Source organism: Daktulosphaira vitifoliae, unplaced genomic scaffold (genome assembly GCF_025091365.1).
Source record: "Daktulosphaira vitifoliae isolate Bord-2020 unplaced genomic scaffold, ASM2509136v1 Scaffold_4, whole genome shotgun sequence".
Lineage (NCBI taxonomy): Eukaryota > Metazoa > Arthropoda > Insecta > Hemiptera > Phylloxeridae > Daktulosphaira > Daktulosphaira vitifoliae.
The window spans coordinates 19,325,580-19,343,606 of record NW_026099575.1 but is presented as its reverse complement, the minus strand read 5'-3'; the positions used below and the strand labels follow the sequence as shown (position 1 = coordinate 19,343,606).

General features: G+C 24.5%; 3 protein-coding genes across 4 annotated transcripts; 2 read left to right on the top strand and 1 right to left on the bottom strand.

Moving 5' to 3' along the window:
- Positions 1 to 1,495: 1,495 nt before the first annotated feature.
- LOC126904777 (pentatricopeptide repeat-containing protein 2, mitochondrial-like) lies at positions 1,496 to 4,784 on the top strand. The gene is made up of 7 exons (XM_050684006.1): positions 1,496 to 1,714; positions 2,458 to 2,692; positions 2,850 to 2,952; positions 3,111 to 3,305; positions 3,452 to 3,766; positions 4,183 to 4,290; positions 4,563 to 4,784. Exons 1-7 carry the CDS (start codon positions 1,642 to 1,644, stop codon positions 4,713 to 4,715), a joined length of 1,182 nt encoding a protein of 393 aa, XP_050539963.1. The 5' UTR covers positions 1,496 to 1,641; the 3' UTR covers positions 4,716 to 4,784.
- Positions 4,785 to 6,725: 1,941 nt separating this feature from the next.
- Positions 6,726 to 8,014, bottom strand: LOC126904784 (peptidyl-prolyl cis-trans isomerase B). The gene is made up of 3 exons (XM_050684018.1): positions 7,720 to 8,014; positions 7,191 to 7,583; positions 6,726 to 6,998 (listed from the first exon to the last, which is right to left on the bottom strand). The coding sequence occupies exons 1-3, from the start codon at positions 7,864 to 7,866 to the stop codon at positions 6,864 to 6,866; spliced, it is 675 nt and encodes a 224-aa protein (XP_050539975.1). The 5' UTR covers positions 7,867 to 8,014; the 3' UTR covers positions 6,726 to 6,863.
- A 3,192-nt stretch (positions 8,015 to 11,206) lies between these two features.
- LOC126904776 (sentrin-specific protease 1-like) lies at positions 11,207 to 13,681 on the top strand. Of its 2 annotated transcripts, XM_050684004.1 has the most exons (6): positions 11,207 to 11,378; positions 11,593 to 11,696; positions 11,936 to 12,085; positions 12,214 to 12,346; positions 12,442 to 12,546; positions 12,819 to 13,680. In XM_050684004.1, exons 1-6 carry the CDS (start codon positions 11,207 to 11,209, stop codon positions 13,403 to 13,405), a joined length of 1,251 nt encoding a protein of 416 aa, XP_050539961.1. In that variant the 3' UTR covers positions 13,406 to 13,680. The 2 variants fall into 2 exon arrangements, with proteins under 2 accessions (XP_050539961.1, XP_050539962.1); XM_050684005.1 differs by lacking the exon at positions 11,593 to 11,696 and having other exon boundaries at positions 11,226 to 11,378; positions 12,819 to 13,681.
- The last annotated feature ends 4,346 nt before the right edge of the window (positions 13,682 to 18,027 follow it).

Genomic DNA, 18,027 nt, shown 5'->3' with positions numbered 1-18,027 from the left:
GAATTTAGTTTAAAACGTCTTATCAATAAATTCTGAATCATGCGAATTGTGATATATAGATTTAACTTACAGAAGTAGAAGTTGATGGAGTAATATTTGGGTCATCAATCGTCTCTTCTATTACATGAGTCTATTTAATAAATTTACTAATGGATGCTTAGATTTAATATGTCTAGTTAAATTTGAAGTCGAAGAATGGTTATTTTTTAATTATATACGACAAAGTCCACACTTTACATGAATATTAACTGCTTCAAGTTGAAAAAAATCCCAGATAACACTTGATTTATTCATTTTAAAATGAAATAAAGTACCTTCGTAAATTAAATAAAGTGTTTCACAATTTTCGATTTTGTGCACAAGATTTATTGTAATCACAGGAAACAGCATTGACACAATGAGAAAATTTTAAATAAATGACACTAGATTATACTTAATATGTCAGTTTTTAGAACAATTTCCATTCAAAAATAGACCTGTAATTGCATACAAGAAAATTTTGAGAGAAGTGACCTATTTTTCTCACTGCATGCACTAAACATTAAACATTGATGTTACAAACCTACATTGTATTTGTATACCTAATTTAACACATAAATAAATCTATGTGTTGATGTTAATAATAAAAAAATAGTGTTTTTAGATTTTAAATTTACTCTTTATTTCAATAATAATTAACAAATTTAAATATAATTAGTAAAAATATTAAACAATTTAATAGAAAAATATTTTATAAATATCAAATAACCAAATAAATTACTTTTTATGTAACTATTGTGGGTATGTATTGAGAATCTAAAATTTTAACAGAAGAAAAAAGGAATCAAACTATTGAATGATTTGAAGTTTTAACTTAAAATTAGCTCAACCATCTTATAGGTAAAAATCAGAGTTTGAGGCCCATTATCTCATAAAATTATTAATTAGTAATAACCAACTACTTTTTCCATAATGTACATACAATTTGAATTTGATTCTCATTTCTTTCGCGCTTTAATTTAATTCCAATATATATAAACAAATAATGAATAAAAAATTATTAATAGCAATATTACATTTCATTTTACAATAGTAGTTAATAAATAATAATTATTTACAATGAGTAAAATAAATTATTATTCACATTTGTGTAAAACAATAATTCATTGATATTTCATATTTAATATTAATCTAGCTATGATAACTATTAAGGCGCATTTAGAAGGCACTCTATGAGTATGCCTTGCGAGTTGCGAGTTGTAATTCGCGTCCACAAACTTCTACAACTTACGAGTCAGAATCGCGCCTTAACTATTCGACGATTTGGGAGTTGGGATTTGGAGTTGACTCACTGAGTCAACTCATTTGAGTGAACTGATTCATATCAGTGAGTCAAAAATCCCATCTCTAATAGATATACATTTTCTGAACTTATCATAGATAAGATAAAAGTTTTATCTTATCTGAGGAATTATGGACAGAATAACATAACCTCAAAATATTTTGATTTCCGTCGTTCATTATTCTCTTTAACTACTATAAATAATTATTTATGAAAAAGTAAGAAAGTAATATATTTCAAACATACTATTGAAAAAATTGAAGTATTTATTGTATTTATATATTCCAAACATTCTGAATTAAATTTTTTTGCATTGCATAATGTTTTCAAATTCATTAGTCAATTTTTTCAAGCAAGGAATAAACTCCTCTAAAATCTTACACAATGTTGTCTGTAAGTCAATCATGAATTTCTAATAGTATTTTTTGCAGTCGAATTTATAAAAAACTCAAATATATGTACAATCTAGTTTTAGTCATTATTAAAATCATTATATGAAAGACAGCGATGTTGGTGAAACTTAAAATTATTATTTAGTTTTTATATTAAATTAATAATAAAAAATAAATTTTTTTGAGTATACTTTAGAAAATCTATATAATTTTTAAATTCGGATGTTTTATCTTATTTTATGAATTTTCACTAAAGTAAATTTTAATTTTGTACTCTATAGACTTATTGTTAAGTTATGCATTACGCTAATTTTTATCCTTAATAGAACAAATACATTTATTTCAAATTATGATGATAATTGGTGAAACAATGAATTGTGCCAAATAAAAATATTACTTAATAATTTATGATAGTATTAAAAATATTTAAGTTTTACTTTATATAATTTAAATATGGATAACAACGTTATATATTATTAGAATCCACAAAACTAGTAAATTTTAAATCTATGTTTATAATATGTTATTAGTAATTAATTAGTGTTACCTTAGGTCCCTCCTGAAAATAGATTTTAAAAGCAAAGATTGAGATGTTATCTTTTAAAAAATTTTTATTTCAAATTAAAATATGAAATATTATATTCAAAGCTTTACTTAATAACAAGTTCTCGAAAAAATTTTAGTTTGTTTAATTATTAAAAAATGATAAATTACTTTTAGATAAATATAATATTTTTTGTTTAGGTAAACGTAACTTATATGAACCAGCAGCAATTGGGATAGATAAATACCAATTTTATAGAGATAAACTTAGTAATCAATATTCTGAAGTTGACAGACAGACATTTTTCAAACGTATGACTTCATTTTCTGATCCAGAATCTCTTAGTTTAATATTTACTGAAGACCTAAAGCAAATTGTACATATGATAAATGATAATGAAGAAGAACTTTCACTTGTTGAAAAAATGATGAAAAAGTATGTAGAAAGAATAAATTTAAACTTAAGATAAAAATTGTTAATAATGCAAATGGATTGAAGGAGTAAATCAATTACTTCTAAATATTTATACTCTATTTTCTAACTAATTTTTATGATCAATGACTAAAAATTGTTTATCATCAATGATTTATAGATTTAATCAACAAAGTAAAGGATTACGTTTTGGAAACTTTACATTTGGACCAGTTGTAATGCGGATGTACTATCATCTTAATAAACCTGAAAGTGCTTTGAAAGTAAGAATGTTTAAAAAAATTTTCTTATGTTATTTTTATCCACTTATTGTAATTTTACTATACTATACTCTTACATTAATTTTTTTCATTACAATAAATATCAAGATTGTATCTTAAACTAGAAGTTAAATGATTAATTGTTTTTTGAAATTTTCTAGATGTTTTTTGAACCAGAATTAGAAGGATTTTTTAATCATTTAACATCTTATCAAATATTAATGGACTTATTATTTATTAATGCAAAGTATGATGAAATATTAAATGTTTACAAAACAATACAAGAAAGACAGTTGCAAATCGCTAAATTTCCTAAAGGAGTTATGATGTTAGTTTATGCTGCGTGTTATAAACTGGTAAGCTTAATTTTATTTTTGCTTCATGACAATGAAAAACATTTTTAAAATAATTGTTCCATGCATAAATCATGAAAAATAAACTCATATGACTGAGTTACATAATTAAATTTTTTGTCCTAATAGATTTTTTAAAATTTTTAAAGAATACATCAGAAGCATTTGAGTATGCTTGTAAATTGTGGACTGAACAACAAGAAGCTGGTCACATACCTATTAGAAAAACTGTTACTTTTTTTGCTGCTAACGCATTAAATCAAAACAGCCCTCATATTGCTCTAGAAGTAATTTCAACTATTAGAAATCAGGCATATGTGACACTTCGTAACATTAAAGTTGTTGCTTTAAGTGATTTGGGAAGAATCCAAGATGTTTTACCGATACTAAGAAGTGTTTTATCTTTAGATCAGCCTTCAGATAGTTATAATATAGCTGTTAAACAGACATTTTGTAGAGATGTTGTAAGCATTGATTTATAGTTTTAGAAATATTATTAAATTCTACAAGTTATTTGTTGCCGTCTGGCAACAAGTTATTTGTTGCCGTCTGGCAACAAGTTATTAAGTGATAACTTTATTATTTATTTTTAATTTTTCAAAACATTAAATTATTTAAGTTTTTGAAGCATTAAAAAAAAAAAAAAAAGTTGGTAAATTCTTGCATGAAGGCACAATAAATTAAAAAATTAATTTATTTAATAAAATTAAATATAATTTATTTGTTATAATTCTTAATGAATTAATTATAATTTTATATTTATTCTATTTCCATGTTCTCTGCTAAAAAAAGTTTAATAATTTTTTTTTTTTTATGAATAACTTTCAGCTAAAATTTTATAGACCTTGTATTAATGAAATTGCATTCATATTAAATTTAGATAAATATAGTTAAAAATGCAGTTGAAAAAAGCGACAATGAAGGAATTATGATGGAATTCAATAGAATATTAAGTCAATTTGATGAATTAAGCATTATATCAGAATCTGTAAGTTACATTTAATGTATATGATAAAGATTTAATGGTTAAATGTATTATTTTCAAACACCCATATCTTTAGTTTTGTGCTGATGTTTTGAAAAATTGTTAAGTTCATCTTCAATGCAGTAGTTACTGCTTTGAAGTTAATTGGACATAAGTACATTATGAATACTAAAAACATGGATTTATTTTTAAAATATTCTAAATAACATTAATATGTATTATTTAAATTTTTCTAGTTCCAATTCTTTAATAATTTTTAAATGTTTTCATTTTAGACACTCGATTCAATTCTTTGTTCTAATGTTAAAATGATTGAACGTCCAGATAAAGATTTTCGTCAGAACACTATGGTAGCTGCTAGTTATGACAATAGTAGACCATTTAAAAAACGCGAATACAAACGCCCTGGCCTAAGTGAAATGTTATAGTTCTTATTTTAAATATTTCATGTTTCTTTAGAATAAAATGTATTATTTATAATTATCAAAGTCAACCTACTTAAATTTTTTTTTTCTATCAGTTAGACATATATCTTTAACATTAATGATTTTGCAACGCCATTTTATACTCATTTATAAATTTAAAAAGAAGTTTTAAAAATATATCTGTTCTATAGATTGAAACATAGAGAACATATTGTATTAACAAGGCTTGTTACACATAGGATAGATAAACTCAACAAATATAGAAATATCTTTCCTTATCTAGAATGGGCTGCAAATCTTGATTGAATTAAAAAATTATTTAATGAATGTTTGATTAAAATCAACTTTTACTATCAGATTATTATTTAATAATATAAGTTATTGATTTTTTCATAGGCCCAAGTTGAGCCAAACCTTTGGGATGTTAAAATTGTTAAGTGTAAAGTTGTGTACCATACTCCTGTATTCAATTTTACTTGAAACTTCCAAGTAATGAATTTCTCTTAAAATAATAATTTTGAAAACAAATGTTTTGATTTTGTTTAATATTGGTTATTTCTCGATATTTCAGGAGTTATAATCTTTTTTTTTAACTTAGGTGGGAGGGAGAAGTAGTGCAGTAGAACAATACATAATGATAAAAATAACACAACCCACATTTCTTCTAGTCTACAAATAAAAATATTAATAGCATCTGAAATATTTATATTACCATTTAAAAAAATGTACCATTATAAGGAATAAGGCATAAAACTAAAAAATATTTAATCAATGGAAAATTAAGGAACAAATACTACTTAGATATACAAAAATAGATTTTCAAATTTTTATTTTAGAAGAAATCTAGTGGTCAACGATAAATAAATCATCTGTAGAGATTAAAATAATATTATTGAATCATTTTATTAGTTGAATTAAAAAATATTTTTATTATTTCAAAATATTAACTTATTTTTTTCTTATAAATTCAGTACTAAGTAAGAATATGACTACAAACCAAATAAACTTAACTTGTTTTTTTTAACTTTTAAGGGTAAAAAAAAATTATTAACTGAATCGGGGATAAAACTTGAGTATTGCCATAGAATGTCAAAAGATTAAAATGAGGAACAGTTCAGTATTTTATTTTATCACTTTTGATACAACATATAACATTAACACGGCCGCCGGGGATTGAAGGCTGGTTATAGAAAGTGTACCGGAAATCATGTGAAAAAAAGAGACACGGTACGGGATTAGAACCCGCGACCCAAGGCGTCGTAAAGACAAACCTTACCACTAGGCCACCGTGCACTTTGATTCAGATACCGATACACTTTCATTTAGGTTGATAACGTGATGTGCGATTGAGGGAAACATGGTACCGTGTCAACATACAAGGAAAGGTAGAATATTTCTGGGTATTCTCAAAAATGTAATATACAACAGATTTATATTACAAAAAACCTATAAAATAAAAAAGAAAATTATCTCTGATAAATATTTTCGAAAATAAAGCACTTCAATACCTTGATATTTTTTTTACACCGGTATATTATAAACTTTATAACAAAAATATCTTTCAATTTATACTAACATTTTTGAGTTTAAGTTTTTATATGAATTTTTCTTGATTTATATCAATGCAAGGCTTGGAAAATAATTTTTGAAATTGAATAGGCTTATCAATTTTTTTCAATAGTTGACACTCAAAAACACTAATATATACGTTATATTCACAAATTGTGTTTACCATGTTATAATAAGGATTATTTTATAAAATATATTTTTATTGAATTACCATTATTTATAATGAACTATATCACCATAATTATTTAAATTATTTTAACTATTTTCTATAATGTTTTAATAACATCTTTTTTCTTATAAGATTATTTACACATTTTAAATTCTTTATTTAAAGCATAAAGTATTTATTATTTCTTTTGAATTTTTTTTATAAAATATTATAGAGAGCATGTATCAGAAATTTTTTTTTTTTTTAGTGTTATACAAAATAGAACAATTAATAAATATAATTAAAATGATGTTTAGTAATCTTTCAAGTAAAGAATAACAGTTAAAAAATATAAACATAAATTAATATGACGTTCAAAAAAAAAAATCATTAACATTGAGCTTAATATTTATTTGACCTTACTTATTAGTATTTTATTCAATGGCATCAGTTTTTGTGACTGAGTAAGGTACTGGAATAGCAGTATGACCACAATCTACAATTGTGACATCTTTAAAGGGTTTATTTCTTGAGTCTGTTTCTTCAGATTCTATTTTTCTAATAGTTTTCTATAAAAAAAGTTAATTAATCAATTAAAAATAACTAATTATAGTACAAAAATGATTTTAAAAAACATTGCAGAGATTTTAATAAAATAGTAGTTCATTAATTTTTATAAAATATGAGAAGCGATTAAAATAAATTCATAACATTAAACAAGTATAAACTAATCTAAAATATTAATAAATAAGACAATTTACCATTCCTTTGACAACTTTTCCAAACACAACATGGCGTTTATCTAGCCAAGAAGTTTTTACAGTAGTAATAAAGAATTGAGATCCATTTGTATTTTTTCCAGCGTTAGCCATTGATAACCATCCAGCACCATAATGCTTAAGCTTGAAATTTTCATCATCAAATCTTTCACCATAAATACTACGTCCTCCAGTACCATCGCCTCTGGTAAAATCTCCTCCTTGGATCATAAAATCTTTGATAACTCTATGAAATTTACTACCTTTATAACCTTCTCCTTTTGGTTTTTGAGCTAACTGAATGAAATTTTCAACAGTTATAGGGACAGTTTTACCAAACAATCCAATTTCTACACGTTCTGGATTGTCAGAACCAATTTGAATATCAAACCATACCTGAATGTCAAAATATATTAAAGATAATAATATAATAATACAAGGTTTAGTAATTGGCCTTATCTAAAGTATAGTACCTCTATGAAAGCACTTAATGAACAATTAAATAAATAAAATCTTTAGAGTAATTACTTACAACATCTGTGATTTTTGGTCCTTTTTTTTCATCCTCAGGTGTTTTTACACCGAGATCGCAATAAACAATAGTAATAACAATGAAAATAGTTGCCGGTACGATTGCCCATTTAATCATAGTCATAATTCTGTAAGAAAATAGTCGCATACACACGAACTAAACACTTAAAGTAAAGCTAACAACTAGTAAGAATTAAAGAATTATAATGACGTGTCGTTTAAACAAGTTACAAAGCACAATTTAACAAATCACCGTAACAAAAATTCGTGCTCCTACTGATACAGAAGAACTATCTCCTTTTCCCAGCTGGGTAGGGTTATATACAAATCGATGTTAAACTATCGATATAAATGCAATAATAAACCTAAAAATTAATAATTAAACCAAATAAGTTTCGAATTAATTAATAACGAATATAATTTCATTATGTAACTTAAAATTCTTCATTATGTTATTCAATAAAAATTTAATTGCAACATCAGTCTTTTTTTAAGTCAATAACTATAAATAAAAATTATTTAGATGATGAAATATATTTTTGTATCGATATAAAACAGAATCGAAAATTTGTGCTAGGTATGAGATTTATTAATATTGACCAAACAAAAGCGAACACGATTTTTGTAGATTAATAGATAGTTCCGTTTGCAGTGCAGATAAATTTATTTTAAAATCATTGACTGGGAATTTGTTACAATGTACTTTTAGATACTTAAACATGATAACTACATTACAATTTAGGGTTGGAAAAATAGAAATTATCTTAATAATACTAGTTACATATGAAATAGCTAGAAATTTATTGCAATTGTGTCTCAATATTTTTAGATATTTTGTGATTTATAAGATGTAGTTAAAACAGTAAAAAAAAATACCAAGTTGTTAAATTTTTTATTTATTATTTTAAGTTATTTACTCTTTTAATTACAACAGAGTAAAATACTAATTAAATATTTTTTTTTTTTATAAAATATTTCACTGTGTAAAAACAACTAACAAATATTTTCTGTCTTAAACAGTGGCGTATTTTGAATGATTTCTCGGGTGGTGTCCAACTTTTAATGAACCTCACAAACGAAAATTATAGAAATGTTTACTGACGTAAAAAAAACTTACTATTTTTCTAATTACTATTTTAGGAATTGACAAATAATTTGAAGTTTGAAATTTTGGTACTGTTGTATCTTAAAAGAAACAACCCTAGTGTCTTAACTTAAAGTAATAAAAGTTTAATAATAACTCAAATGTATTTATTATAGATATAATTAAACAATGCAAAACATACAAAATAAATATACACTAAAAACACAATAAAACAATACACAAAATGAAAACTTAATGTCATAAACGTACCGCGCGAAAAGAGATTACCGTCGGTGCTCCTGAGGTCCTCTCTCCTCTACAATTCATTCCATTTCGTCTTATATACTAAAATATTTTGTTTTTCTTCTTTTTGCAAAATTAATAATACTATCGTTTTCAAAAATGTTTATAAATATTTAATTCCTGGTCTAGTAATAATAGATCAGGAAATTACAATTAAACGAAACATTACAAAAATGTTTTACTTCCAGCTTTACAAATAATAAACTATATTACAGTATACAGATTGATTTTTTTATCATACCCACTCATTTACTTGTAGAATAAATATAATTTAAACATTATTCTTGGTTTTCTTTAGTTACACATTATTCTTAAATTATTAACTATTTAAAACTTTTTATGTTCATCCCTTATGCCTTGTAAGGGTATTAACTTTGTCTTTTAAATGGGAACACATTATCAATTATGACTATCATAGATATACTTTCTGTATTGTCAGTTAGTGTATTTATAAACTCACAACAATGTGCCTTACTACCATTGATAATAACAATGCTGTGTACCTGCTAATTTCTTTGAAGTTGTTTTAAACAAAGTAACTCATAACTAAATACTTTATTTATAATAAGTAAACAAATAATAAAATCTACTTTCAGTATTGATGTTCGTAAATTACTTGCTTTTGATGATGTTTCAGACTCATTCCACTTCGAAATTATAAATAACAATTCAACATTAGGTACACAAAAAGCTCAAGAAAATCATTGACAGCATAAAAACGTTCAACTTATTTAGTCACGCATAATTGTTTTAATGATTTTTTAGTTATACATTTTTGACTTTCTTCGATTTGACTTTTCAACACATCTTTTCGCTTTGGGTATATGAAAAAATCTCTAACTTTAGATGTTGTTCCTAATCAATTTCGTGTTTCTTGTATAGAAGATGAATAAGAAATAGCAAGGTTTAAAACATGAACAGCACAATGAACAAACGTCGCAAGCGGATAACTTTGGTGAATAAGAGATTGAGCTCCGTTAAATTGACCAGACATAGAAGCACATCCATCGAACACTGTCCTCTAAGGTATTTTGTTTCTACACCAAATGAATGTAAACTTTGAATAATAATATATAAACCTTTTCCAGTAGTATCTGTTGTAAGCACAAACTGAAGAATTCTTAAATAATTTTATTACAGGATTCAATTATTTCATTTTGAAGTGTTTCACTTGTATATTTTATTGTTTCTTCAGCTTCCAAAAATGATTTTAAACGGTCATCTCCTTGGGTTCTGTATCTTAATATTTCTCTAAAATTTCCTTGATTTTCTTGGATAATTTGTCATTTTCTTGATATATATTGAAGTTACAAAGATAGCCGTTATTGTCAAAAAAAAAAAAAATTATAATTATAATAACATTAGAAATGAAAATAATAATTAAACGTATAAGGTAGTTAAACCCTAAAGTTATTTTCGATTTGTTAAAGTCGTTAAAATTAATTCAAATCTCCTGTTATTTTCTTTTATCAGAATTATTATGTCATTAATTCAATTATTAATTAAATTGTTAAACTATATTATATATTCAACTTAATAAATTTTTATGTTGATTATAATCGCATGGCATGATGTTTTTTGTTAATAACTAAATGGAAATAGCAATTTCACATGGGCAAAATTTTTAATAGTTGCAAGAGAATAAATCCAAACGTTGATATTTTATTTCATACAGATTAAATTTTATATGCATAAATATTCTGTTAACCGATATCAAATTTATTCCACTTGAACTTTCATAAAAAAATCTCTATCATTTGTAAACTAATGTAATAAATAAACAAACAAATACAAAAGGTTTTTCTTCAAAATATCTTTAAAATATATATATATATATTTTTTTTTTGATAATTCTCTGTATTATTCTTAAAATATTGTATTCTTTGACCAATAATACAATTAAAATAAATAAGTATTGTTTATACTAAATTTATTTATAATTGGCTTATACATTTTTTTAATGAATTTTTACAATTAAGTTTCCTTGACAATTAGATGTAAATGTTGATTTTATCGACATTTCAGTTCACTTCGTTTTTTCCCGTGAAAAATAAACTATCGTCTTGTGTAATTATTAAGATTTATTTAATTAGTTATTGATATGGCAAGTGAAAAAAATATTTTTGGTCAAACAAATGAATCAAACTTACATAAGGTCATACGCAGAGTTGAAGAAATATGGAATCGTCGTTTCATGCATTCCAATTGTGTTTTAAATAATACAAATAAAGGACAAATATCAAAAAAGTCAACTAAAGATGGAAGAATTATCTGTAAACACTATTAAGATTAATAATTAAACTAACTATTTCGAATAGAGAAAAAGTTTTTTAATATAAAATATAAGAAAAATTAATAATAAGTTCTCTTATTCATATATAACAATAATTCAGTCGCTTTACTTTAATTTAACTATTTTAATATTAAAAACCTTTTTCGAAATTGATTATTTAATTAATAATTATTAAAATTATATTCAATTTGCAGCAATTATTAATAAAAATATTTATCCTATAAAAAATTCCATTATTCCAAAAAAACGCACGTATCGAAAAACGAATAAAAATGATAAAATTATTCCAGAAAAATTGGTAACTATAATTATATTAATATATTTATTCGATTTAGCTATGTTATTGGGGTTTGTCTGATTCAAAAATATAAAATAAACTATCAACCCCCTTAATATAAATGCAGTAACATAATGTTTAATATTATTCTGCTATTTTTTCTATTAGATTTTTATGGGAAATTCAATTTTTATCGAAGATAATAATATAATATTAAGTATAGTTTATTTGTTTATTTAAATATCTCTTTGGTTACCTAGAATATGATGCAGCAAAGAGAATTCGGAACACTTTTTCAGAATGAAAAATCTGAAAAATATAAAAATGAAATTTTAAATTCAACAGAAAAAAAAAATATAGCAATTTCAAAAGACAATCCGCTATTAATATCAGCTGATTTGTTAGAAAAGGTATATTTTATTATGCTTTATTTCAATAAAAAGATTTTAGGGTATACCCTAAACCATTTTTTGGACTTAAAGCAGATTTCTTAAATAAATTTATCATATAATTAAATATATTTTTATGATCCGTTAAGAGTTTTCATAAGAAAAATTTGGAACGCAAAAAATCCGAAATAAAAAAACAACTTTTTGAGATATCTTCTAATACTACTGCTCGACCAAATTTAAAAAGAAATTCATCCGAAGAAGATGAAAAAGTCATAAAAAGTATACAACTTTTAAAATATAATTCATTTTTAAAAAATATGAAGTTTTGATTTTTGAAACAAATATGTAATATTTTTAAACATAAATTATTTTAGAGCCAAAAGTTAGTTCTAATCCTTTGACCTTAAATACGCCGAATGACGTAAATTTACTTGCTCTGTCCACTATTGAAGTAATAAAAGTACCAGAGAAAGAAAAAGGTAATTAGTTATTTAATCTATTTATTTTATGTAAAATTAAATAAAAAAAGATTATTTATTAAACATAATTAATTATAATAATACGAGTTAAATTAATATAACTTCTGCAGAGGCGTGTCATTAAGGGGGTCCATGGACGTTTTAAACAAAAGTAATTATACGTGTTTAATTTCATATTCCAAAACCTTAAATAAACCTAAATAATAGTAAACTGTTCAACAAAGTCTTTTATTAATTTTATGAAAAATGTTTAAATATGGTTACACTTGCAGAAGTAATGCAAGATCAGAACACAAAATCTCTTGATCAGTATAATGCACCTTCATTTAAATCGCCCACATCATGGTATACTTCAGACACAATTAATGAGTACATTAAAATGATAGTAAAACGGTCAGAAGGTGAAGTTTATGCAGTTGTCACTGATTTTATTGTAGCGTATCTTCGAGGAGGTTATCCAGCTGTAAGAAGATGGATAAAAAAAGATATTCACACAATAAAATTACTTTTTGTGCCCATGAATGTATATGAGAGTCATTGGATATTGACAGTGGTTAATATACCTGAAAAGACTGTGACATCATATGATAGTCTTAAGTCGTATGAGGGTCCCTATCCAATGGTATTAAAAAATTTCTTAATTGAATGGGAGATGGACAAAAAAGGAAAAGCTTCTACATGGACATTACAAATAGGCGAGACATCTCGCCAAACCAATGGACATGATTGTGGGCCATTTACTGTTGAGCTGGCAGAAAAAATGTCTCGAGGAGATACAACACCAATAAATGCAAATTTTATGCCTTTTATAAGATTAAGACACAAAAATGAAATTATTGCTGGCGAGCTATTCAATTAATATTTTTATGAATGAAATTTTATTTTTGTATTTTATATCAATTTTTTTAATATTCACTATAAATTGAAATTTTTATTTGTATACCACCAAACATTTTTTTACTTTTTCTATGTTTAATTGTTGTTTTGTTATTTTATTTTAATCTTATTTTTCTTTGTAACATTTCATTTAAGAAATTCAAATTTAATATAAATTTATCTTAACTGAAATAATTTAATGTTCTTGTTATGTGAATATACAAATATTATAATATACAGTTATGGATACAATTAAGTTAAAAAGTCAGCCAATTATAAATTTTTAAATTAACAAGCGTATCTACTATCTTAACAACTTAATTTTAATTTTACTAAATGACGATTCATAAAGAATTTCATAACTTTTGTTTATTTTTTAAATATTATTTTAATTATAAAAAATTCTTTTCTGTATTTTTTATGAATGCGGTATATTGAATAGGGGTAACTAAACTTATTTGTTTATAATTCTCTAAACTGATAAACTATAAAATAAATTTAAAAATGAACTACGAGTTCAGAATATTTCCGTTGTTATGATATTTTTGTTATCTAAATGACCCAATGAAATCCAAATAATTTCTAGAAATCTCTGATAAAATGTAGATAAATACATGTCGTCGAATCCTATAAAATTATCTTCAATTTTGTTATTTATTTAAAATACCATTTATTTTATAGTAAATAAATATAGTATATTATAAAAAATTAATACAAATATATTGAGCATTTTTTTTAAGTCGGGGGGTGTCTAGACATGGAGGACACCCCCCCAAAATACGCCACTGGTCTTAAATAATCTGTTAGAACAATTATTTTATAGCTATGATATATAACTATAGTGGCGTAGCCAGGGAACACATTGCCTTCTATTGTTAGCAATATTTATCTCTAAAATGAAGTGATGAACAAACAAAAGTTCCAAAATATGGAATTTTGTAGATTTTTAGCTTCGATGCGAAGCTGAGAAGGTATTAATTTTACCATGATATGTTTTTTTTTTGTGTTTTACTACTTTTTTTCAGCACTCACTGGACCGATTTCTTTCAACAATACGTCAAAAGATCACAAATCGTATCTAGTCGAAGACATAACCCTTAAAAATTGAAAAAATTTCCCTCGTTCCCCGTAAATGGGGGAAACCTCCAAAAAAATTATAATTTCAAAAATCAGTAAATTTTGTCATTTTTTTCGCTTTTTTTTCTTAAAACTTCCATAACTTTTTGAAAAATCAACAAATCAACATAATTTTTTTTTATACTAAGACCTTAGATATTTCCCTTTCTTTTGGTATCATTTTTTTGAAAATTTAACACTTAACCTGCTCATTGGGGGGGATTTATAATGGCAACTTTTTTACAAAAACTAACTTTTTCAACTTAATTTTTTAAAATATTCCGGAAATACTGCGTCCTTTAAACATATATCAAATTAAAGCTTATTTTATGTACTATAAAATGAAAAAAAAACATTTGTCCCGACACTTTATCTTCTATGTGCAAATGGTTGTCGAAATTTAAAAAAAAATGAAATGTTTGCGATAAAAATCATCTACTATGAGGATGTTTTTTGTACTTAAAACTGCCATAACTTTTTCAAACATTAACAAATCAAAATAATATTTTTTAATATTGAAACCTTAGGTTTTTCCTTTCATTTGATATCATTTTTTTTGAAAATCTAACACATATTCTGCTCACAGGGGGGATTTAAAATAGCAACTTTTTTACAAAAACTAACTTTTTCAACTTAATTTTTGAAAATGTTCCGGAAATACTGCGTCCTTTAAACATATATCAAATTAAAGCTTATTTTATGTACTATAAAATGAAAAAAAAACATTTGTCCCGACACTTTATCTTCTATGTGCAAATGGTTGTCGAAATTTAAAAAAAAATGAAATGTTTGCGATAAAAATCATCTACTATGAGGATGTTTTTTGTACTTAAAACTGCCATAACTTTTTCAAACATTAACAAATCAAAATAATATTTTTTAATATTGAAACCTTAGGTTTTTCCTTTCATTTGATATCATTTTTTTTGAAAATCTAACACATATTCTGCTCACAGGGGGGATTTAAAATAGCAGCTTTTTTACAAAAACTAACTTTTTCAATTTAATTTTTGAAAATTTTCCGGAAATACAGCGTTCTCTAAACATATGTCAAATTAAAGCTTATATCATGTACTATAAAATTAAAAAAAAAAATTTGTCCTGACGACCTATCTTCTATGCGCAAATGGCTACCGTATTCAAAAGTATGCTATTTTTGAGTTAAAATCTTGGATTTTGTATTTTATTTTTATTTTATATTTATATAAGATATTTTAAAATATCTTATAAAGGCAATACACTGACTTTCATGAATATTTTATAATTTAATTGACATAGAATAAAGTTCATAAGACATAAGAAATTAAATTTATTAATTTTTTTTGCTTTTTTAAAGTCGAAAAAGTAATTTTTAAATTTGAGTTAGCTTAAATAGTCAATTTTATCAATCGACGAAAGCAACGAACAATTGTCGAATCGGTAACACTTGTGCCTTGCATGCCAACGGTACGAGGGTTCAAATCCCTTTGCTAAAATTATTATTTTACATTTTTTTTGAGTTAGAATATAATTTTCAAATCATTTGATATTTATCTCATTTAGATTCAATAACTTCAATAAATATAAAGGATCCTATCACTAATGTCTCCCTTCGTGAGAAGAAATTTATATTCATGTTAATATTATTTTACTATGTGGTTCTTTTTGTGGCTACGATTTATTTTTCCAAACCTCACTAAACCTACTCTTTCTAGGATGCGTCAAATGATTACAATTCGTATTTAGTTTAAGTTATTACTCTTAAAAATCGAAAAAATATTCCTTATTCAAATAAAAAGTAGCTTAACCAGCTTTTTCCATACAAACAATTAAAAACATTAATTTCTATTATTCTTAAAGTATTCATTGTCGAATTAGATTTGATATGATAAAAGTATTCAACTACAAAAGTAAATAATTTTACTTTGTAATTTTTTAATTTTTAGCTTCGATGCGAAGCTGAGAAGGTATTGGTTTTACTAAGATGTGTTTTTTTTTTTTTTTTTTTGTCTGTTACCACTTTTTCTCAGCTCTCACCGAACGGATTTCTTTCAACGATACGTCAAAAGATCACAAATCGTATCTAGTCGAAGACATTACCCTTAAAAATTGAAAAAAATTCCCTCGTTCCCCGTAAATGGGGGAAACCTCCAAAAAAATTACAAATTTAAAAATCGCTAATTTTCGAAATTTTTTCAATTTTTTTTACTTAAAACTGCCATAACTTTTTCAAAAATAAACATATCAATATAATTCTTTTTTATATAGATGCATAATATCATTACCTTTCATTTGGTATATTTTTTTCATAAATTTAACCCTTAACCTGCCCACAAGGGGGGATTTAAAATGACAACTTTTTCACAAAAAATTAATTTTTTTAACTTAAATTTTGAAAATGTTCCGGAAGGTCTGACACTTTTATATATATCTTAAATTAAAGCTAATGTAATATGCTTTATCATGAAAAAAAAAAATTTCGGACTTTATCTTATCTTCATGGTGAAAATGGCTACCGAATGCTATTTTATTTGTGAAAATTCTCGATTTTATATTTTACATTTTTGACTTTATATTGCTATAACTTATTGAAAAGTGTATGGATTAATACAATTTTTTTATGAGAAAGTTTCTTTTTTACTCTAATGAAAATTGTTTGCAGACCATTTATACATAATTAACAACAAATTATTATCTAAAAAGTTCTGTGTCAAGCCCTTTAATTTTTATACACGTTCCCATAAAAATAATAACTACTTTATGATTTTTTATAAATTCTTCGAAAAAATTATAATACTAAATTATTAAATATCAATTTTATACTACGTTGAATTGCTTTAATAAATATTTATTCATAAATTATACTTATAAATCAACTTCTAATTAAGAATAATGATAGAAATAGGAGTTAATTTTAGATTTATCAACTAATTTCTTAAAATTAAAGACTATCTACAGATTTACATCGAAGCGTTTTTTATGATAGTGATTATAATCACTGTCAGATATCTATACTGGACCAAACTATACCACGTCCCCACCGTGACGCGATCTATTTGTACTGTTTTTTTTTTTAAATGATGTGACGTTTTTTGAATAATGCTATTTTTTTTTGTTGATAATAACCTCTTATATTGTATTTATTATATTTCTACCTATTATTTTTAATTTTGACCAAAACGATTATATTTTGCCAAGTGAGAAGCATGACACCCCCACGCGTTCCTCTCGCGAAGGCCCTGCTTAATTGATGTAATTATAAACTCAACTAAGGGTCTAAGCCTCACAAAAATAAAAAAATTAAATGCACGTGCAACGTATTGTTGCATAAAGGTATTTTTGACTATTAACATTTTTAAATTTTGAGTGGAGGAAGAGCGCATCAAAGTAAAACCCACATTTTACCTACACTATATTTTAAAATAATAACTTGTATATATATTTATACTACTCAGAGATGTTTCCATTTGAGAAACTTAACTTAATATATATATATATATATATATATTA

What these genes read in the sequence shown, in the direction of transcription:
- LOC126904777 (XM_050684006.1), top strand. Translation starts at nt 1,642, where the DNA reads ATGTTTTCAAATTCATTAGTCAATTTTTTCAAGCAAGGAATAAACTCC. An exon ending in AATCTTACACAATGTTGTCT is followed by an intron (nt 1,715 to 2,457) that starts GTAAGTCAATCA and finishes TTTTTTGTTTAG; the next exon opens with GTAAACGTAACTTATATGAA. An exon ending in TAAGCATTATATCAGAATCT is followed by an intron (nt 4,291 to 4,562) that starts GTAAGTTACATT and finishes TTTTCATTTTAG; the next exon opens with ACACTCGATTCAATTCTTTG.
- LOC126904784 (XM_050684018.1), bottom strand. Translation starts at nt 7,866, where the DNA reads ATGCGACTATTTTCTTACAGAATTATGACTATGATTAAATGGGCAATC. An exon ending in GACCAAAAATCACAGATGTT is followed by an intron (nt 7,584 to 7,719) that starts GTAAGTAATTAC and finishes TTTGACATTCAG; the next exon opens with GTATGGTTTGATATTCAAAT. An exon ending in GAAAAGTTGTCAAAGGAATG is followed by an intron (nt 6,999 to 7,190) that starts GTAAATTGTCTT and finishes CTTTTTTTATAG; the next exon opens with AAAACTATTAGAAAAATAGA.
- LOC126904776 (XM_050684004.1), top strand. Translation starts at nt 11,207, where the DNA reads ATGGCAAGTGAAAAAAATATTTTTGGTCAAACAAATGAATCAAACTTA. An exon ending in AGATGAAAAAGTCATAAAAA is followed by an intron (nt 12,347 to 12,441) that starts GTATACAACTTT and finishes AAATTATTTTAG; the next exon opens with AGCCAAAAGTTAGTTCTAAT. An exon ending in AGTACCAGAGAAAGAAAAAG is followed by an intron (nt 12,547 to 12,818) that starts GTAATTAGTTAT and finishes TTACACTTGCAG; the next exon opens with AAGTAATGCAAGATCAGAAC.